Genomic DNA, 22,831 nt, shown 5'->3' on the forward strand with positions numbered 1-22,831 from the left:
CAAAATTTGAAACAAATTGTCGGGTTTTTGTCCAGGCCACACTTTTCGTCCCGCACCAAGGAACTACAGGATCATGTGACGTATAACACTGGAGCTTGGATGTGTCCCAAGAAGGTAACGCTATCTCTGGACTAGATTGTCAAAATAGAGGTGTTAACACGTCTGCTTAAGCTTTGTTGCCTTGTGTATGGGATTAGATCTTGAGGAATTCTCACTACCTAGATAAGGAGTTTGCCCACTTAAGTATAGTATTCACTTATAGTATTCCCTTCCTTGTATCATATTTTCAAGTTTTCCAAAGAGTAGATAATGACTGGTTGATCGGCTTACCAGCTGAGCAGCTTGCCGCGGCGAAATATTGAGGCCTAGGAACTAGGCAATGAAAAGCTTAGATCAAGTTAACAAGATTACCCTACGGCCGCAAAGAAAACACAAGTCTAAGAAGACATCGAGGTGAGTGTATGAAAGCAAAGTTTCCCTGAATATGAACATTAACACGCTGAAATTAAACAGAAGAGACGTAGGTCAGTACTGATGACGGTCAGCACAAAATGCAGACAGCAGACATGAGACTGTAGACCGGGTACAAAATGCAGACTGCAGAAATAATTTTGGATAAGAACCTTGGAGCAAATTAAAGAATGCTCAAGTGTGCAATGAGCCTGAAATCAATGTACATGCATGAAGAAGAATCGGCGAATTTTTACAAGGAAAAGCGATGCGTTGTTGGGGGATGTTTTCGTGGCGATGTGTTGCCATTCGTTTTCTTCGGTCACCCCAAAACGCAGACATTGCTGAAGTTGTCTACCAAGCTGAAGTTGTCTGCCAATTCACTGGCAATTCGCCATCTGCCAATTCGACCGGCTGAAACTGTCTGCCAATTCGAATTAAAATTCAATAGTGGAAATTAGACCATAAAATCATTTAAATATCGTTACCAATTGTTCAAAAACATATTCTAGTTGCATTCAAAGCTATTAATTTGCGCCAAACGCTCACGTAAATTTGTAAAAAGATGCAGTAAATATCCTTTGTTCAAAAGTGAATAACTCGTTGCGTGACTTTTCAATTGACACCAACGTGGTATCTTTTTCAAGCTTATCGTCGTACTAGCCCATCTCAACGGCCTTTACACCCATCTCAACGCAATTACTATCGAAAAATTTCACCTGAACATCGTGCTTTAACAACATACACGCTTGTACTGGCTTTTCCGGAAGTGAATAACTCGTCACGTGACTTTTCAATTGACACCAACTTGGTATCATTTTAAAGCTTACCGTGTTATTAGCTCATCTCAACGGCTTCTACACCCATCTCAACCCAATTACTATCGAGAAATTCCACCCGAACATCGTGCTTTAATAACATACACGCTTGTGCTGGCTCATCGGGAAGTGAATAACTCGTCACGTGACTTTTCAATTGACACCAGCTTAGTATCATGTTAAAGCTTACTGTCTTACTAGCCCATCTCAACGGCTTTTACACCCATCTCAACGCAGTTACTATCGAAAAATTTCACCCGAACATCGTGCGTTAATAGCATAAACACTTGTGCTGGCTCTTCGGGAAGTGAATAACTCGTCACGTAATTTTTCAATTGACACCAATTTGGTATCATTTTAAAGCTTTCCGTCTTATTAGTCCATCTCAACGGCTTCTACACCAATCTCAACCCACTTATTTTTGAAAAGAAAAGCACACGATCTTTCCAAGCATATTTAAGAATTCGATCGCATGGCTTGTTGCGTTTCAAGACAAAATGGCAACCGTTCTAATTAGCGGTACATGTATCCACGGTTGCTGTTTGTAATCAGTATTAGTGGAAATACTGTGAGATGAAGATTACGAAACTTTTGAAAAGAACATTATCATCAACGACCATCAACCGTCGGCTTTAAGCGGACAGGAGCGAACGATTGATGCCACCGCCGCCCTAAATCAGTTGTTTACCTTGCCATTTGACCGACGATTGTTATCATACAGACATTGCTCATTACCAAAATCGCTATAGATGAAAACTAAAAACTCACCACTTGTGATAGCGTTAAATAAGTTTATCTTCTTTTGCTTTCAAGTTTATTCTGTTTCCACAGGGGAAAGCGCGGTTCTCATTCCCCCCCCCCCCCCCTTTTTTTAAAATCATACCTTTGGTTATCTAATTTAAATTTAACGTCAACGTTTATTCTTATTTCTATCGGAAACTTTTAAACATACTTGGGTAAATTGTCCATTCAAGTGTCCTCTTTAAGCGTTCTATTAAAACACAAATACTTTCACCAATCAAAATAAAATCTGAAATCTACCGAACTGTTTGTCTTTCCGTTGTTGGATTCAATGTTAAAGAGCAATCGAATCAAGCAAGCACACGAACGACAAGAATGTAAAGAATAAGGACTGTCCACTTGATTGCCGGATTCGGGTAACACACAAGGCCAGAACAATGTCACGAAAGGTACGTATAACTCTTGTTCTAATTCTATAATTAGCCTTTCTAATGGGGTACCACCTTCTTTGCAATTCATTTACAACAGAAATCCAGGGCCCACCACGCTCGTGATTACCAGCGGTTGGCTCAGTTGATAGCATTGACTGGGCTTCCAAATGAAACCCGCATGGCTGCAGGACTGAAGGAAGGGTCATACTGGGAAAAAATCGCCACCGAATATGTCAATGGTCCTCCAGAGCAGAGCATGATAAAAGCAATTTATAACCTCTGGCGATCCACCTTTTTTGTTAAGTTGGTGACCGAAATGTTGCAAGTAAAGGTAAGGTACGAAAACGTTAATAAGAATCACGAGGTTTTGTCGTGACTTCCTTGAACTCTCAATAATGATCTTTAAATTGATACGATTGTAATTAGTGACAAGGCCGGCTGAGAGGAGGGGTGTAGGAGGAATCTTGGAAAAATAAACAAAAAAAATGCGGCAAAGAAAACCTTCAAAGTGATGCAAATGTGCTAGATCAGCCAAATGTAAGTCCGTAAAAGAAAATCTTAACGGAACTTAAAATAGAAATGTGATGTAAATCTGAAATATATTCGCCTATTTGCATGTAACTTTTCAGGGTAGCAACAAAGATCCCAAAGATGCAGAAAGTCGGGCAGGCGTAGGGGGACAAAGTTAAAAAGTGCAAGGATCCGGTCAGTTTATTTTTTAATATTGGTCCATGCTATGCATTGTTTGCGAGTACATTTTCATAATTTTTCAATTCTGTTGAATTGTTACTATTGAGAGTTGGAGTTCTACGTGTTGCTTTTTTCCCCATTTTTTTAAAAGACCCAGACGAATCATGTAAGACCTGTCCAAAGCCAAAAAATTTGGTCACCTAAAGTCATATCCTCAAGATATGTTTTTAAAAGAAAGAAGAAGGTAGTTTATCTTGTATGTTATAGAAATTCTACGGCACGAGAGGAATATTAGTCTGTTTGTCTCTTAGGAATAGATATCCTCCTTCCACCAAATCGCTAATCGTTATCGTTGTTTTTTAGGTCAAAGTGCTTTCTTCAAATTGTGAGCTGCAACCTCGCTTTTCCCAGCCATCCACGCTAGGATCCGCTAGCAGTAAGCGCATTTCATATCTTTTTTGTTTTGTAACTGTTAATGAATCAAAATTTTACTCGGAATACTACCGTATACCTATCCGGAGTAGTCGCAACTTGTCTAAAGCAACGCACGCATCGAAAATATGAACTTTTCAGTAGACACAGAAAATGCTTAATTGTTTCCACCGAAGGTCAATATTTGGGAGATCTTGGCACAACTGTACAAGTTTTATAGCTTATTCCTGGCATTCCAAAATGTTTTTGCTCTTGCAAGCACATTTCTAAAGAGATATCAATCACGGTAGAAATTTGAAAATCGATGATGCTCAAAGTCATATTTATCATCTTTTTTAAAAGTTGTCATCATTATTTTTAGGACGAGGTTCTATTCTGCGTTTGCCGTAAGCCAGAAGACAACAGGTAGCTGTTAATAACGTTGCTATCTGAAAGGTATCATTTTTCTTACCGTTCATTGCTTATTGCTTCTGCTAAATAAGAGTTCTTTTATCTGCAGGACACATGTTGGATGTGATCTCTGTTTTGATTGGTTCCACCCAGAATGCTTGGGCATGAGCGACGAGGACATATCAGCCATGCTCAGTTCCAAGACTTTTCTCTGTCCGTGCTGCAGTAAATTCGGCGAAATCGACTCTATTTAGAATACTGAAGAAGAAGAAAAAACGGCGGTAAGCAGCGGTTATGAAAACGAATTTTGTAATGCATTGGATATCCTTTTTTTCCTTCCGGTGATTTCTGTGCAGAACTCCCACCGGGTGCCTGGTACTGTCTTTAGCTGACATAGCGAGGCTGACGCCTGTCGCAAGGGAAGGAGGGAGGAGGGCGATGCCAGCTGACTGGGATAGTGTTCTCTTGAAGTACGTCAGTAAGACCAATCCATATTGCGTGTTTAGTTGTGATCAAAACCGCGTTAAAAAAGTGAATTCCAGGAAAAAGAACACTCCATTTTCTCGTGGAACTCTAAAATGTATCTTTCCCGGTTGTTCAGTGTCCGCTGTGGTGAAAATTTGGCAAGAGAACAATGACCAACTGGAAATTAGCTACTCTGGAAAATTAAGACACGGGGGAAGTGTCCATCACGGACGGCGAATTAAAGGGGCAGCACGCGACGAGATAAAAAGGGCCCTAGATGGTTCAGATCTGAGTAGGGTGCACCACCGCTTGCTTTCAAATCTTCCAGAAAAGGTATGTGCCTCAGGTAACAGAGATGGTGAAGGTAGCCACAAGGTGCTTCAGAAGATGTCCTCTGAACGGAACCTCCCAGGACGGCCTTTCATAGACGCAATTCAGAGCTTAGCACATTTGAGAGCCCATTTCGTCAAGGAAGATCAAGAAATGTATTCTGAGCACGTTAAGAAGGAGTCTGGTCCCCACCTTTTCGGATACATACAATCGGTATCTCTCTACCCAACCATCGTCACGATGTGGACGGAAGCCGACCTGCGCTTATACTTCGATATGGCCCGTAATGGCGCTGTCTTTTTCGACGCGACTAGCAAAATTGCCCGTAAGGTTTTTAACGACACGGGGCCTATCCTGTATTACCCTTTGGTTCTGTCTCATCCCACTTCGGGAAAAGCGCCTATAGCCGTTGCCGAAATGTTTTCTAGCAGCCATGCAGTCCCAACGCTCACTAACTTCTTTTCACGGCGAAAGTTCATTAAAATGAACTTTCGCCGTGATGTCATGAAACTTCATCGTGGACGACCTGCAAATCCAGCTCACCTGGAAATCGACTTGAGTTGGGCAAGCCTCCATAGTTGCCTGAGAGGTCTTTTTGATGAAAACCTGGGGCAGTATTTTGATCGAAATTTTTCGATAGTAATTGCGTTGAGATGGGTGTAAAAGCCGTTGAGATGGGCTAGTAAGACGGTAAGCTTTAAAATGATACCACGTTGGTGTCAATTGAAAAGTCACGTAACGAGTTATTCACTTTTGAACAAAGGATATTTACAGAATCTTTTTGCAAATTTACGTGAGCGTTTGACGCAAATTAATAGCTTTGAATGTAGCTAGAATATGTTTTTGACCAATTGGTAAAGATGTTTAAATGATTTTATGTTCTAATTTCCACTACTGAATTTTAATGCGAATTGGCAGACAGTTTCAGCCGGTCGAATTGGCTGATGGCGAATTGGCAGTGAATTGGCAGACAACTTCAGCTTGGGTTTTGACTCTCATTTTTGGGGTTCTAGTTGCAAAATAGCGTTCGATATGTCCGAATGTTATCGACCGGCTGCACAAGATCATTGCGTGACTGTTTAAATTCAATGGCAACTTTGATGTTTGCACAACGAAAGGGCAACATAACATGGAATGTAGTTGTTGAATTGACTTTGTTTGGGAAATTCTCTTTAGTCCGAAATGTGCTAAAATAAACTTTACTTACCTCAACATTCTCCGAGAGTACAGAAGTTGTTGTGATGTTTCAAACGGCCGTTGGAGCGTGACCGTGATCACACCAAGTTGATCGCATGGGAAGGTCAGGGGAAGATCACCGAAAACCGAATATTATTTGAAATGTCTCCGCCTAAATTTGCTCTACGATCGCTGAAATGACTTGATGCAATGATTAATTTATCTGGCCTTACTGGAGGGCTGTGGTGTTCTTAGGGCGATTCTGTAAGTTTCTTTGAATTGCGAAAGCGATTTGTGGCCGTGGGACGAGGCAAATCCCTGGAGGCAACCCTAAATATGAAATCGAGGAACCGGAAATAGGAACCGGAAATAGGAACCGGAAACAGGAATCAGAAACGGAATCCAGAATCTGGCGTACGGAATTAATGACATTGAGAATGACGACAGAAAAAGTTCACTTCAACAATCTCCAAGAAATATATATGTACAAAAAAAAAAAGAAAGAAAAAAGAAGTGTTATTGTTGTTGTTAAGATTCCCTGTCCATAAATATGGATTTCGCTCACGTTTTTATGGTAGGTAGGCTAGGGCACAAAAACTACTAGGTAGTTTTTTTGGCAAAATATCCTTTTATTTCAAAGAAATATGCAAATTACCAAATTCCGTTAAAATCGTCATTTGACGCACCATTTTGAGCGTGGCATGCTAAACCACATTCTTCCGTCTTTAAAACACTCAATCTCAAACTTGTTTAATCAACCTGGTTCCGACAAGAGCGTGGTTCTTGCTAATAAAATGTTTAAACAAGCAACCGGAACGATGATCCTGCTGGTATACGTTGGATCAATAGTGACCTAATCGGCTTTACATATAAAATGAAGAGTACAAAAGCAAAAACCGACACAACGTAGAATGATTTTTTGAAGGTGTACTATATTTCGGCTGGCCAAACCAGCCTTCTTCAGGTACAATGGAAGATTTTACATTGGTGCGTGTCTTTATGTAGCCCATATTTACGTAATACCGGAAATACGCAAAAGTAATTGATAGTGTAAATTGAAGATAAGCATACGGTAAAATAAAATAACATGATAAAAGAACATAATAAAAGAAGACAAATGGAAACAATTAATAAGCTTCTTGCTAAGCTCACATTGCCCAGGGAAGACTGATGAGTAGCACAAAAGTCACAGCATTGACATCAAAGCAATGTTTGCGTGTGATGAATCTTTCAACACAGCAACGCTAAAACACTGAAACCGGAATCCCGGAATCCTGAATCCACAAATCAAAGAAAACAAGACTCTTCAAGTACGCGAAAATTACGTTGCATAGATTTTGCCCGTAAAAAAAGGCCAATAAAAAGGACCTCAAACTACACCTGTTTTAAAACATGGATTCTTCGTCTGTCGAAATTCGTGCACCGTTATTTCTATTGAGAATCTTAACTAACGTGCGTCATAATTTGATTCTAAGCACCCTGAGAGCAGCTTAAGTAGGCTTGCTGGTAAGTGCCATTTTGTTTAAGTCTCGGCTACAATTTGCCTGAGGTATGTTTAGCAGATACTGAACAAGTTAGCAATGTTGTAGAGCACCGGGTCTCCGTCAGTTGCGGCAAGCTGTACCTCGACGGTCGCGCGTCTCACTGTCGATATGAAAAGGTTAACTTGGCTCGTCTAAATAAGTTTGTCGTTCCCAACATACGAGATTAATACCACAACAGCACTATTTGCACACTGATACTGTTGTAAATAACCACCAGTTATTCTTATCCACCGTCATATTAAATAATTTCTTGAAATGGTTTCACACTTATGTCCGTCTTCTCCTCGTTTGCGAAAGGATCGGACCACATACTGTCAATACTGTGAGAATAGGGTTTTTGCTATAGTGCTACTCACCAGTCTTCTCAAAGCAGTTTGATCTATACAAGAACCGCGCACCCGCCGAGTCCAGGTTCAACGAAGGATGGGTAACTCAATCCACCCGAAAACTCACTAACCCTGATTGAGTAGCGGTTTACCCTATAATAGGTATAGGAGATCCGCCTTTTGAACAACTTGGCCAGATGAATAGCTAGAGGTTGTTTAAAACTAGTCATGTTTTTTTTACAATTACAGTTTCTGGTTGAAGCTGAAAGCAAAGAAAAAAAAACAACAACAACAAAATAATTTTTCCCTTATTTATTTATTGGACATTGCTGAAGTGAATTATTTCTGTCGTCATTCTCAGTATCAGTAATTCGGATTTCGGATTCCGGATTCCGCTTTCCGGCTTCCGGACTCCATGTTTTGGGTTTGCCCTCTGGGGGATTTTTTAATTGCCTTAGGGGATGGGCACAGCTGGAATTGACTGGTTAATAACAGAATCGGACGACCGCGAAGTTTGTTTGATCACGAGTATGAATACATACTGAATTGAACGACACGAAGTCCTATTCACGACAATTTTATCATAACTATAACAACATATGAGACAAAGTTTTGAAATTTTGATAAAAAAAAGCAGTTGCCTTATCTTCGAGAGCCACGAGAAAAGTTGAAAGGTCGTAACAGGCCCCTCTTCGCCTTGCTAATTATCAATTAATTTTTATAACATATTAGAGCTACGTAGATTGTTATCGTTGCCTTACAGAGGCTTGCAAAGCCACTTCACTGATGGCTGAGGCAGTGATCAGGAGAACAAAAAGTTTTCAAGTTCCTGAGTACTTCAACTTTGCAGACGTCATTGATGAATGGGCCCAGAAAGAAAAGGTGAAAACGGAAGCAATGTAATTACGATAAGAACCTTCCCACATTCCTTTTTCATCCAGCCTTGTCATAATCAACCAGCATCAAAAGACGAGACAAAGATACATATGGCATATCAAATTCATCGAAATAATGTTTTTGAATCATTACATGGAAAAAGATACTAAAACCGTGCGTCGGTATTTCTGTGAAGCCTATTGATGAGTGTGGTATCCAATTAATTTTGAGGCCTCTTAACCTGTGAGAAAAGAGCTGTCATGGAAAGATGAAAAATGGTGCTAAAGAAATTTGAAAATGGATCTTTACATTAGTGTTGAAATAAATCTGTAGATTCTTGTTTGCGAGTGACGACCAGTTTTGAAGCGGAAACTGGTAAATATAGCGTCTTTTTGACTTAAGCTGTTTTTCCTTGTCCGTATTGCTGATTTTAGGAAGGCAAAAGGCAAAGTAATCATCCCGCTCTGTGGTGGATTGACGGTGCTGGTAGTGAAGTTAAGTGGAACTATCAAGATGTTGTTTTTAACTCCAAAAAGTAAGATAGGGTGTTCCTACACATTATCGACCATGTAACAATCGTTTAATAGGGCTTATTTTGTGATTTAATTTTATAAAGTGTACTAGCCAGTGATGAAAGATGTTTAATGTTCTTAACGGCTTTCACGTTTGCTATTTTTCGTTATGGTGGTAGTTAACTACTGGCATTCATTTCCTTTCAAAATATTTGTAAGTTCTTAGCCAGGCTCACAAACTGTGATAGCTGCAACGATGTGTTAATCATTATTAGCTAATTACGTTGAGTTTTATTATCGTTGTTTAATTCAACATTCATCATTGGCTTGTATGGTTTTGTGCTTGCTTGTTAGAAGAAATTCTTGACACGTTCGTAAGAATAGAGACGTGTAAATAGAGGTGCAAGTATTACAATTAATGTTAAGGATTTCGGACCCAGGTACGGAGCACGGAGCTCCCTTTCGATCGCCGCCTTACAACCCTCATGGCGAGCCACACAATATCCGTGAAGGAAACATTCCGATCTAAGCAAAACCGACCAAGAAGGTGAGTTAATTAACAGTCGAAGCATAACCGAAATTCAGTTGAAACAGGGTGGAAAACAGCAGAGTATAGATGCTAGCTGTATCTTCCCTTAAGCTAGCGTAGTATTCACCTTAATTTCATGCGTGTCATTCATTTATCAATCCTTTTCAGGACGGCTAACTTGCTGTGCACTGCAGTCAGCATCAAACCAGGAGACCGCGTGATGGTGATACTACCCACTATTCCCGAATACTGGCTGATGCAGGCTGCTTGTTTAAGAACAGGTACTGCAAAACGTTACACGAGACAACGACTGGGAGCTGTGATGGGTCATGTAATCGACGTTCTGTCACTGCACATTTCAGCAGCTGACGTTTTGAGTGTTAGACTTTATGAAAGGTTCATCTGGGAAGGAATAGGTTGCTTGACCAATCACAGAGGTGGAAATGAACTACACTTTTCATTCGCACTTAAAGAACACGTGGAATGAAATGAAATTTTTCTCTAGTCGGTGAACAAAATCAAACTTTTATCAAGCGATGTTTTTTTTCTTTTTCAGGGGGCGTATTCGTGATAGTGGCAAACAATATTGGACCAAAAGAGCTTCACAGGAGAATTTTAGGATCAAAGCCAGTGTGTGTGGTGGTGGCCCCCTGTGATCAGGTTAACAGTAAACTACTAGATGTGGTCGATCAGGTTCGTGATGCAATTATACTTTCTTACCACCGTCGAGAGTGCCACTGCTGCATTTTCTTGTGGGTCGTGAACTGTCGCTTTGCGACAGGTTATCCCTTGTGGAAGATGTGGGAATGCTCGTTGTCACATTGTTGATTGTCAATTACAGATTATGTGGAAATTTCATTTTACTAAAAGCAAAAGTTTTCTGTTGTTTTGTTTGGTGGGGTGGCTCGTCGACACATGTTGTGATGACCTCAGTGAAACAGGAAATATCTTCAAAAATGCATGTAAGTTATATATTTTTTTTGGTGGTTGTTTTCGTTATTTAGATTTGTAACTCTGGTGAGGGCAACACAAGAAGCAGAATTTTGGTCAACAGAATGAAACAAGAACAAAGGTACATATAACCAAATGTTAAAGCCCTCTAACTACAGTATGCCTTGGTTCGTTAGTGAAATTGTGCTGTTCTTCTGTAGGGAAGGCTGGCTGTCATTTGAGGATCTCTTTCAAACAGCAAGTGCTGATTTTCAGGTGAGTTTGATTAGATTAAGCAGCGGTAAGGACACGATATTAGCTTAACCCTTTTAGAAACCAAGGAAACATTGTTCAGTATGAGTAGCATGGCTGATGCACGTGATATGTTACTTGCGTACCCATGAAATGATACGGATCAGGATCATTCGAATCATGCATGGTTTATCACAGGAACGGATAAATCCAGTCTGGGCAAGGATTCATCAGTTCCACTGATTTGCCCTGATCCGTACTATCTCCAAGTGACGCACCTTTAGTTGAGACCAGTGTGGATAAGTTGGCGCCTCAAATGAAGAAACATTGTCGATATTGTTGATGCATCAATTTTTTTTATTCAGTCTGTGAAGTCACTAAGTTCAGCACCCACTAACATTTACCACACAAGTGGCACAACCGGAAACTCCAAGATGGTGGCACATTCACAGGCCAGCACTGGACTGGGGAGTTCTGGAATGCGAAAGTACGTATCTTACGTAAGCAGATCGTTAACAGCATTCTTCAATATTACGTAAACAGTTTGTTAACAGCATTCATAAAATAACACGGAATCTCTGTTTTCTTTTCTCCGAGTAGTAAGTGGAAAGAGCTTTTAGTTAGAGAGAATGGAAAATAGTTCAAATATGTATGTGAACTTCCAGAACGTTGAAGAAGTAGAGTTACAGACACTTCCAGAAATTGTATGTTGTCAGCTATAAAGAGGAGTATGATAAGTGTGGATCATAGTGCTCAATGGTTGGATTGAAACCCAACCTCCAGGAAATGTTTCTTCTCTTTCAGATCCCGTTTTGCAGAAACCGATTTAAGTTGGACTGCTACCCCTACTGGATGGTCGGTGCTTCCGATTAACAGCTTCTTCTCGGCTTGGTCTGTTGGCTCCGGAGTGTTTGCTCATTACAAGACGGTGACTACCAACGACGCTCTGGAAACTCTTCAGAAGTATCCTATAACTCATGCTCAATTTAGACCTTCCATTTATATGGAGGCATTGCACGAGAGGAATTTGCGAAGCTTCAGCTTTCCAAACTTAAAGCGTTGTTTCGTTGCCGGAGAACCCACGAACGAACGTATGGTACGTAGATGGAAAGAAGAAACAGGAGTGGAAATCTGGAACTATTATGGACAAACAGAGATGGTATGTTGTTACAGATAAATAGTATACAGCATGACTTAGCAAACTATAAGAAGATAGCAGGAATTAAATAGCAGCTAATCGTGATTTCATAAATTACATTTAACAGCTGTTGGTCAACGAAAATGATTTTTCCTGTTGTTGTTTTGGAAGGACTAACCAAGATACAAGAGACTGACCCCAGGCAAATCAAAGGGCTGATGGGAACATTACTTCAAAAAGTTAAAACGTAACAGACTCTTTTACAGTGATGAAAACCGAAGACAGCAGACTGTCTCAAATTCTGTCGTCGTGGTTTTAAAAAATCGCAGTTTACTTTCCCCTCAAAAATTTATTTAACATTTCCATACTGGTGTTATTGGAATATTTCTTGTCTGACCAAAGGTACTTTGTCATATTTTAGCATTACCTACTTTGATCAAAAATGAAACAAGATTGCCGTGAAACATGTAGTGTGTCCTTCACATTGAAATTACTGATTTTATTTCAAAGGCATAAGCACAAAATCTTAGAAATAAATAATTTCTCTTCGCAGAATATCCTAACATTGCCAAGAGAACCTGGGGATGACTCGCGTCCTGCTTCTGTTGGTAAACCTCTTCCTGGAATAGAAATGCTTGTAAGTAAAGGACTGATAAGAACTAGATCGAGTATGTATACAACGCTAAAGAGCGATACCTTGTTTACAAAGCAACCAAGAAGAATCAATGATCTTGAAACACGACCCAACTGATATTTTTGCCATTTTCAAACAGCCATTACCTTTGTAAAAATACAGAAAATTATGTTTAAAGTGAGTGGAGTCTGATTCGGCCTGTAATCATCCAATTGGTTAATTCGCTGAGTCCTACCAAGAGAATAAGTCGTTACGAGGGAGCAAGGTATCGAGCATATTGTGAAGTGATTACTTTTATGTGATTCAAGAAGAAGTTTTTAATAATCCGTTGATGAAGTACCGAAATTCTTTACAATTCCTGCTAGAGATACTTACAAGCCTCCGAATCTTCCCTCTCAAAATCGCAGAAAAACTCAGAGACTTTCCTGAATATCGCAACCTGTTCCCTTGGTTTGCGTTCTTAGCACACCTCATGTTCGTTACGCCTTTTTCATATTTCAGATTCATATATTCACTTGCTTATCTCCACCACCTGACGGGTATCAGTTACGAACTTACAACATGACCAGCTCCCAGTTAGCCTGATAACTCAGTTGATAGAGCACAGTACTGGTATAGCAGAGGCCATGGGTTCGGATCCTGCTCAAGCCTGCAATTTTCTTAGGTTTTATTTTCGCATCTGCCTTAGCTGCGTACAAAATTTCGATTTTTCTTCCTGTCTTAAAACGTTTTTAGATTGTTGACGACAATGGCAAAGAAGTGCCTCCAGGTACACTTGGAAGAGTTGTGATTCGTTCGAAGCCTTGCCGTCCAGTTGGAATGTTTACTTGTTACGTGGTAAGAAGGCGTAATAAAAAAAAAAATAGAAAATTGATTCAAACCTAACCTGCATGTAAAGTAAGGTAATTTGAGGGCCTTTGGAGATTCGAAAGTGCTCTCAACTTATTCAGGAAGAGTTCCATATTTCTTTCTTTGGGGCGAGTTTGCATAGATTAGGTCGGTCATAAGGTAACACCATGTGGACCAGTGAGACAACCCGGTGGTCAGCAAGATCGCGATCGCATGCGATTTGATGAAAACTTGAGGCGATCAAGATGACCGGAGTATTCTCAGGTTGACTCTATCCCACAACAAACCAGGTTTTTCCAGAATTCATTCTTTATTCTGCGGCCGCCACTTTTTTTAGAACCTCGGCCAAAATTATTTCATTGGAAATGAAGAGTAGTCCCGACGTTTTGGAATAGTCTTAAAGGCTCTCCGGCGAGGAAAGTTGAACCATTCCTAAACCGGAAGGTTTAAAGGTAACACTTCTGTATGGTTTGTTAACGTTACCCAAATTCGCAATTAGCCAGGCAGAGGCCGATTCTTCTGCATTGATACCCTGCCATATCAAGTCAGTGACCTGATATGGCCAAATTTGGGATATCGCGGGGATATCAAGCTTGTTTGGTACCACCTTAGACTACGCCAAATTACAAAGCAAGGCTTGACCAAACGAGCCTGATATATATACATACCGCCAAAGCTTACCAAAAATCTACGATTGTCAACGATAACCGTCTAAATTAGGTATGAGAACTGCATTCCATAAAATTTGAGCCAAATCTCTGGCGTTATCCGTAAGCAGCAGTATCTGTTGAAAATCTTGAGGAAAGTGTGGAATGACGAGCATCGACGATATTTTTGGAGGAAATTCTTTTAGGGGATATGAATGATTTCAAATACTCGAGTCATTATCAGGCCGGTGTAAGTTTTGAGGTATTGCTGGTATGTTATTGGCGTCAATTTCACGATCTTTCTATCCAGTGACCATTGTTTCTTGTAGGATGAACCTGAAAAAACTGCAGCATGTTATTCTGGTGATTTCTACGTGACAGGTGTGTAGCCCACACGTGCTCTTTAATTTCCACCTCTACGTTTCCCCCGAAACACATATTATATAATCAGGTAAAGGAACACCAACATGTTCCCACTTTATTTTTCTTCTTTTACAAACTGTCGTAATGCTTTATTTCAGAGCGCTAAATGGAAACGACCCTCTCTTACAGCACTCACCTTAATGTTCCTTGTTCGGTGTTTACTCACGTAGCTATTCACCTATTCGGACGTCCTTCCGTCCGTCTCTCTGTCTATCTGTCTGCTTGTCTGTTTGTCTGTCTGCCTGTCTATCTCTCTGTATGTGATAACGGCCGCGGAAGGGAGAAGACGAAGTTGTACGCATAAGACACAAACAAACAAAACAATATGGCGGACAAAAACGAACCTCGTGCGTTTATTTTGCCCATGATACTTCGCGACAAAATAAACATGTTTAAGGGAAGGAGGGATGGTGTCAGTGTTTTCATGTCTTCTTATCCTCAACATCTGTCTGTCTGTCGTTTTATGAAGGTGTGGCAAGCTGTTTGCCTTTACAATTATGTGTATCTGTGTCAGAGGTTCTTGTCTCTTTGTGTCTTGGATAGTCAGTTGTTCTTTCGCTAGTCCTCGTTAGCTCTATCCATGAAATGAGATCGGGTTTGTAACGTAATAAAACAAACTTCTCAGAAAGCAAAGTGAGCGTACTTTTCCAACTAACAGTATGCCAAAGTAAACGAGAAAGAACAAGAACGTAGTATGGCTGGGATGGGGAGGAGCGGGTGACAATTGTTTTTATAACACTTACAATGTTTCTCTTGTTTAATAGGCGATCTGGGTCGTATGGACGCTGAGGGTTATTTTTGGGTCGTCGGTAGAAGTGATGACATGATTATCTACAACGCGTAAGGAAATATCAATGCTTGCTAACGAGTCGTTATTGCATGATTTTCTATGGCACATCGCCAAATACTTTACAAGCTGTTTATACACTTAGTGACGTAACAATTACGTTGATGAGGATTGTTGTTCTCTCGGGATTGTCAGCTTTCAATCGATTTCATAACACAATCATGGAATAATCATCTTATCCTAAAAGAAAAATAAAAACAGGACCGTGTAGGAAACCAGCAAAACGTTTCTGTACTTTATTCTAAAAACCACCGAAGGTCTTTCTAATGTTTCACACAAAACGACGGTTCATCCGTTGTATGAATTGATAGGAATCTATGTAACAATTAAAGAAGCCTAAGACATAAATAGATAAAATAAATAAATAAATAAATTACAATGTTTAGAGAGGAAGCCATGCGGGTACTTGGTTTTTGTGAGGGAGAAAAGAGAGCCCGGAGAAAAACCTTTTTTCTTCGGAAAAAGAAGAAAAAAAAGAAGAAGAAAAAGCAAAAAATGAAAAACTTTTTTCTCTCTTTTTCTTTGGAGAGCCCGGAGAAAACTGAACCCTCCGAGTAAGGCGAGAACCAGCAACAAACTCAACCCGTGTATGGCACTGGGCCGGAATGGAACCCAGGTCACATTGGTGGAAGGCGAGCGGTCTCTTCACTACGCCATCCCTGCGGTGTACATGTATAACACTGTTTTTAGAACTTAACGTGAATTTGAAAATTTAGGGAAAAAAACTTATACCAGCGCCTTGTGCAGTGATTTGCATGTTTGTACCGTGTTTTAACAACATCTCGCGTGGGTTCACTCCAGTCAACCCATACATCATTTACGAAATTGAAAACACTTTCCGTGCTTCTATCGCCGAGTTATGGAAAAACGAGCAGAAGTAATTAAGATCGATAAATGTATTGGAAACTCAGGTCGCAAGCTCAGTTTTCGAGTTCATCCAAACTTTCACAAGTGCTTCGATGATTCATTACCAACACGGAAGTAATATTCCCCCCCCCCGGGCCATTTCTTTTCGAAAACACCGCGAGAACGCTCCATTTCATCGCTAGTTTACAGCCCCTATGTAGGTGAATTCAATTTGCATTGAAGCTACATCTTTTTGTAGAATCAACATCAATCCTTGTGAGGTGGAGAACTGTTTGAAAGGACATCCTGCCGTACTGGACTGTGCTGTGGTCAGCAGTCCTTACATGATGACACAGGTAAACCATATAAACAAAGGTGATTTATGCGGGATCTTCGGTAAAGACAGAGAAAAGGCAAAAGGAGATTAGTAAAACAGAGAAGGCAGGTTTTAGAAGTTCAATATTGTGGCCAAGCGGAGTAAGACGAATGTAAGACATGATACATACGCAGTCGAATTGTAAACTACGTGGGGACAAACTCGCTGGTGTTAATCGACGACATTGCAATATGCCTTAAAATTAACGTGTCCTGCATTGTTATTTTGCAAATTAACAAATGGTAAACGCCATAGCGTACACTGTTAAGTTATGGATGGACGCAGGAGGTTGCTAAGCACCAAAGAAGGTAAGAGTCACTTGAGGCGATAGCCGAGTGCGACTCTAGGTTCTTGAGTTCTTAGCAAATCTCCCAAGTACATCCATAGCTCAATAGCATATAGCTGTGGCGTTTACCATTTGTTTTATAACATAACGTTGACACATTGGAGTAAAAGAAGTCCTTTCATTGAGCTACATCACAAAAGCACACACTTCAGCAGCGTACACCCATTGGCAAATAGTAGACGATGAATTAACCAATGAAAGCGCGTGCTTTGCTTTAGTTATGTTATAATATTGCACATCATATACTTTCGCTGGACGTTTAATTACAATTCACGCGACTGAGCAGCGACGATGAACTGAGGCTAAGGGTATGCCAAGTTATTTATACTGAATTATTGACCCTGTTCGGTTTAAACAACCTCGAGAATGATGTCGTGTGCATATCTTCTACTTAATAGAGAAAAATCTCTGATGAGTAGGGTAGAATCGCCCACTGGGTTGGTTGCAATCAGCAACGTTAGGTATTGAAGCGCAAACATCTAGTTTGTTCGTTTTTCTTTTCCCAAAATCGAATTGATTTTCACATCAGTTTGTTCTAATAATTCAAAAAGTTTTCAATCTAAGCAAAATCAACAGTTCAGTTTAAGGCTTGGAGAAGAGAACAGCAATTAGTGTTGTCAAATAACAAGAAAGAAAATGTCACCGTCAATTTGGTTATTCTCGATCTCCATTGTTCCATGCAACTTTAGTTTGGGCCCTCATTGGACGAAAAAAAGGAAAAAAAACAAAGAAGTACTAAAGGTGTTTAACAGTTAAAGTGCTTCTCCTGTTCCTTATGGCAAATGGCCATATGATTAACGTTTTACTGTGTCCAGTCAAAGTTACTCAAACCTACTAAGTATGGTCAAACTAATCAGAAAGTTTCGGAATCTGGAATCTATCTAAAGGAGTATATACTCCTCTGAGTGAAGAGGACGTTGTTGATATCATGGAATTTTTTGTTTTTGTAGACGACGAAAGCGTTCATTGTGTTGTCAAGCGGCTTTAAAGAGAGAAATCAAGATGAACTGATAAAGGAACTACAGGATCATATGACGTATAACACTGGAGCTTGGATGTGTCCCAAGAAGGTAACACTATCGCTGGACTAGATTGTTAAAATAGAAGTGTTAACACGTCTGCTTAAGCTTTGTTACCTTGTTAAGAAGTTTCCCCACTTAAGTATAGTATTCACTTATGATAATTTAAGTATTCTCTTCCCTGTATCATATTTTCAAGTTTTTCAAAGAGTAGATAATGACTAGTTGATCGACTTACCAGCTGAGCAGCTTACCGAAGCACAAAGGAATCAACTTGCAAACCCATAATATCTATTATTTACTTTTGAAATCGGCACCTTAGGATCCCGCGTTATCAATTAACGGTTTAACGGTAAACTAACTCGTTAATTTAAATTCACGAATTATCTGTTTCCATGCGTCATCCATTAAAATAACTCTATGTATCAGTACATAACGCACAATCTCACAAACTCCAACGAAGAGCTCACGCTAACGGGTCGCCATGGTGGTTAATTTACTTTTATCAACGTCAAGTTGATAAACAGGCTCGATTTCCACCGCTCTCTCGTGCCCGAGCGCGGGCTCCTTTCCTGAACAGCGACTGGCAATCGAGCCTAGTTGATAAACAGCTGAGTGTTTTACTTGCCCGTCGACGCAGCTTGACAGTTTCTTCAAGAGAAACTGATCATTTTACGACTGACGAACTGTTTGATTAATTGATGCTGACTTTATGATTAGGGCGGTTTTCATTTGAGTGTCGAAAAGTAGTTGGTTTTGCACTTTCTACGCCACGCGATTGGCTCAAAAAACTCGCGCCACTTTTTCATCCAATCAGAGTTACAACCAAAACCAATTGTTCGCGTTCGTATGCATTTTCCCTCTCTTCACGTCAGCTATATGTAATTACTTCAAATTTTGATTGGTTCACTGTATTGTCTATGTCCTTTGTGATTGGCTGGAGTGATTACTTTGGTTCTGGTTTTACGACTCTCAATTGAAAACCACTCTATGGTATATTTTAATCTATTTTTTTTAAAAATTCCTTTATTCCTTTTTTAGTTCCTTAATTTTCTATCAAGACAATCATGGGCAAAAAAGAGAAACCATTGATTAAAAACGTTCTATATTTAACATGGAGTCATGTTATACCTTTCACAATGTTTCGTTTCCTATATCCCGGGCGACCCAGTTATTCTTGAAAGCAATAAGCAGTGTTTACACCTTTCAGAGCGATAGTGGCTCTGACACACGGGCAGTCGAGCGGAAGATGTAATCAACGCTCAATTGGAATTGTTTGTTTGTTAATTTGTCAATATTTTTTCCACTTTTAATTGATTGATTGATTGATTGATTTAACATATAGACATATTTTAACCGACGGACCGACACACGCTTCGTGAGAGGGCGATGGGAGACGTAGCATTTCATGGCGATGGCCTAAAAAGGGAAACAACTAGCCCGATCTGGAAAAAAAAGTTGTTATTGTCAAGTACACATTGAGCCACTATTTTACTTTACAGATGGAATTTATTGAGGATCTTCCTAAAACTGCAGTGGGCAAGGTCAGCAGACGAGAGCTAAGGAATAGGGAATGGAGTATAGAGTAGGACAAAGGACGTCGAAGGAACTAAAAGGCGGTGTATGGCATTTACAGACTAATATCATATTCCCATTTCTATTATCGAGAGCTAATCGTAAACAGCCTAACCTGAGCGTTATTCAGGCTAACCTGAGTGATCGGTCAGAATAAGCGGAGCGCTATTTAGGCCTATGTGTAGTCTGCATTCTGTAAATGTCATGCACCGCTAAAAAAGCAACTAACTCATCTACAACATATATTTTCTCTCCTGTGCGAAAATCACTCCTAAATAATTTTTTTAAATAAAGTTTTAAAACTTACATGAGTTAAAATATCAATTTTTTTATCGGGATTAACTAGCCAGTCAGTCGATCACTTAGTCAATCAGTCTGGCTCAGTAATCATTGTGTTTTGTGGTATACCTGTCAAATTTTGTTTATATGTGTATTGATGTGATACAGAACGTTACATATTACTATAATGTAATAAATAAAGGCAGTGTCTCGTAGGAAGGTATCATTGTAGATTTGTTATTAGCTGCTCCATTTAGCAAATAGGCGATTTGCATGATACCGTCATGGAAACTACCAGAATCCTTCACTTTTTCTGTTTCTTATGCTAATTGAGGCAATTGCTATTGAAACCCCTCTGGGAATTCAAAATTTAAATAATAAAGAGATAACGAAAGGAATTCTGGTAGTTGTAGTCAAATGACGACAACGTGCAAATCTGCTATTGACGTCAGTTTTCCAGCGCCTGTCCTGTGGATCCACAAGGCGATATGGTCGAGTGGATCCACAAACTACTTTGACAATGTTATGATGAAATTCATTGTCACCTGACTAACTGGACAGACGCATGAAAACTGACGTCAATTGTTTTTAACAATAAATTGTAAATTCATGTTTCGGTCTGCTTGTTGACAATAAAACAATAGCCAATGAGCGCTCAGGGATTTCCAAAGTTATTGTAAAACACTGTTTAGATCGCCGCTCAATTTACGAGCACGAGAATTTTAGACGACTTGGGTTGGCAATAAATAGCCAAACTAATCTCAATATAGCTGGCTAACAAAAAATGCGAAAAAGGAGTCTTACCGGCATATTTGTTCGTCCGACATGAGGAAAAAAGATCTCTCCTCGACAGCGGACTGGTTTCTTCTGTGAAAATTGTGTGAACTTAGAGCGGTTTGACCTTAGCGTTCCGTACGGTAAAAGTACGTGCTCTTTGATTTACAATCGAATGTAAGGCCATGCAACTTTATTTTTCGTTTAGCATCGAATGATTTTAGGTCGGCCGTTCGGATTAAAAAAAAAATAAATCAGGGGTAGTCTCAAACTAGGAGACAGGTAACCCAGCGTCATTGCCGTGGAGCCTGGAAACAACCACGTGGTTGCAAAGTCAACATGGTGGCAATGGAGGTCGAGGGAGGCAAGATTGATGTGGTGGTTAAAAGTCAAACGAAAACGTGGAAAAAATATTCAGCGTTAAGAAATGCGGTTAATAAAATCTGTATTTTTTTAAAAGCTATATTTATTTTTCAGATTACATTTTATTTTTTTTGAAAACGCGAAAATTTCGATTGATTGGAGGACGCTATACGGAGAATGGTGATGGGCTAAGTTATGTTTTACGCGTACTTGAGGACGAACGAACAATTTTGCTTTTTGTATTCCGTTATTTTCAGTGTTATTCACTTCCGAAAATTATTTGCCAGGAGGATAATAATGCGGAGAAAGCTGTAAAGAGACGAATGATCATCGTAGTTACATACACAACTTAATCAGTTGTGAAAATAACGTCTGAAAAAAATTCAGGCTTTAAAAAATTGTATTAGATTAGGTCTTCACAGGGCCTTCACCCGCGTGAAGCAAGAATTCTCCAAAACATGAAAACTTTAAAAGATCTGATCGAAAGGATTGTGGTTTTAGTATAAGTAGATAGACACCTTTATTTAAAAGTAAAAATGTAAAGGTAAAAATTTTAGGGTAATCCCTTCAAGGAGCTTACAAAACATCTCTGCTAGGAGCCCTGAAAATGTTTCGCAACACACCAGAAATGAGTGAAATATATACTTTTCAACTCAGATCGACCGGACCGCTTTTTAAGAGACTGCCTCTCATCAACTAATCAACCAAAGAAATTTGAACAGATTCAACAGTTTCTGATCACAGTCAAGCTGATAACTGTGGAGGCGGCGTGGCCTAATGGTTAGGGTGCTGGATTTGTAATCCGGAGTTCCCGGGTGCAAATCCTTCTCCCTGCCACTGGATGGATTTGTGTTTGGTAGTTCCAAATTGAACTCTTCTATGCTTTGTTAATAACTCGCCGGTCAGCCTCCTGCCAGTTGGGATTTTTAACAAGTTTCTGTTCAATTTTACAATATTTGTTTGCTTATTTCAATGTCCCCAATTAATACAGTAGTGCCAAACCCTTCGACATTTAAATAAAGTGATTATCTTTTATCTTTAACAAAGATAAAGCTTTTCTGTGCTAACATTATCATAATTTTAGGGTAGCTTTCAAATTCCTAATTGCTTTAGGGTAGCTGCCGATTTCGCCCCCACATCGACTTAAAAAAAAAAAGTTTTAAACGCAGTACATACTTTTAAGCGTCGTTTATCTTTCAAGGTCAACCGATCGATCAATGGGCTTTATTTGATTTTGTTGCTTTGCGTCTGCTGCAACAAGCGAAAAATCATCAACTAAGCTTATCAAATATACATAAACTGAAATGGTTCTTCGAAAACGTTTAATAACTCGATAACAACTACGTAAACGTTTAATAAAAAAAGTTTTGAACGAAGTCTAACACAAAATTTTGGGGCGAACTCGAAATAGAAATTTTATAGTGGGGACGAACTCGCCATGGGGCGAAACCGATATCATTCTTATTCCAGCAACATTCACTGGCAACTCCACTGAATTAGAATTAATCCCTGTTGAGACTGAAATAGATATATAATGTGCCAGGCTAAAGTGGTCTTAAAGTACTTGATACCTTGAACAAACTCTTAGTTAATATAGTAATAAATCTTGTTCTTGAGGAATACTTTTTATTTTGCTTTTAATAGCCTCAAGCCGCTGTTTCTTGTAGACCAACCCGATACATCTCGGCTCTCCTGCGCGGTGCAGAAAGCGCGGGAATTGGAATGATGCCGATTCCATTATTGTTGCGGTATCGTAAGAAGTCGATTATTCCTCTTTTGATACGGTTTTCGCGCCAATAGTAGATAAACGGATCCAAGCAAGA

At 39.6% G+C, this 22,831-nt stretch overlaps 2 protein-coding genes across 4 annotated transcripts; both read left to right on the forward strand.

Annotated features, from left to right (window-relative positions):
• Positions 1–268: 268 nt before the first annotated feature.
• Positions 269–22,630, forward strand: LOC110050660 (acyl-coenzyme A synthetase ACSM3, mitochondrial-like). 3 transcript variants are annotated; one of them, XM_089277572.1, is made up of 17 exons: positions 269–453; positions 8,557–8,675; positions 9,104–9,204; positions 9,879–9,991; positions 10,267–10,403; positions 10,715–10,782; positions 10,862–10,916; positions 11,258–11,379; positions 11,697–12,051; positions 12,584–12,667; positions 13,400–13,501; positions 14,490–14,541; positions 15,348–15,423; positions 15,959–16,102; positions 16,536–16,632; positions 17,949–18,068; positions 19,363–19,615. In XM_089277572.1, the coding sequence occupies exons 2-17, from the start codon at positions 8,580–8,582 to the stop codon at positions 19,417–19,419; spliced, it is 1,779 nt and encodes a 592-aa protein (XP_089133698.1). In that variant the 5' UTR covers positions 269–453; positions 8,557–8,579; the 3' UTR covers positions 19,420–19,615. The 3 variants fall into 3 exon arrangements, with proteins under 3 accessions (XP_089133698.1, XP_089133696.1, XP_089133699.1); XM_089277570.1 differs by having other exon boundaries at positions 288–453; positions 19,520–22,630; XM_089277573.1 differs by lacking the exon at positions 15,959–16,102 and having other exon boundaries at positions 305–453; positions 19,520–22,630.
• LOC110045852 (uncharacterized) lies at positions 2,148–6,436 on the forward strand. The gene is made up of 3 exons (XM_089277574.1): positions 2,148–3,566; positions 3,924–3,967; positions 4,062–6,436. The coding sequence occupies exon 3, from the start codon at positions 4,391–4,393 to the stop codon at positions 5,408–5,410; it is 1,020 nt and encodes a 339-aa protein (XP_089133700.1). The 5' UTR covers positions 2,148–3,566; positions 3,924–3,967; positions 4,062–4,390; the 3' UTR covers positions 5,411–6,436.
• Positions 22,631–22,831: the final 201 nt, after the last annotated feature.

The sequence above is a fragment of the Orbicella faveolata genome, unplaced genomic scaffold (assembly GCF_042242905.1).
Source record: "Orbicella faveolata isolate gen_17 unplaced genomic scaffold, um_ofav_v1 contig_46, whole genome shotgun sequence".
NCBI classification, from domain to species: Eukaryota; Metazoa; Cnidaria; class Anthozoa; order Scleractinia; family Merulinidae; genus Orbicella; species Orbicella faveolata.

What these genes read in the sequence shown, in the direction of transcription:
- LOC110045852 (XM_089277574.1), top strand. Translation starts at nt 4,391, where the DNA reads ATGCCAGCTGACTGGGATAGTGTTCTCTTGAAGTACGTCAGTAAGACC.
- LOC110050660 (XM_089277570.1), top strand. Translation starts at nt 8,580, where the DNA reads ATGGCTGAGGCAGTGATCAGGAGAACAAAAAGTTTTCAAGTTCCTGAG. An exon ending in ATTATGGACAAACAGAGATG is followed by an intron (nt 12,052 to 12,583) that starts GTATGTTGTTAC and finishes TTCTCTTCGCAG; the next exon opens with AATATCCTAACATTGCCAAG. An exon ending in TGGTGATTTCTACGTGACAG is followed by an intron (nt 14,542 to 15,347) that starts GTGTGTAGCCCA and finishes CTTGTTTAATAG; the next exon opens with GCGATCTGGGTCGTATGGAC.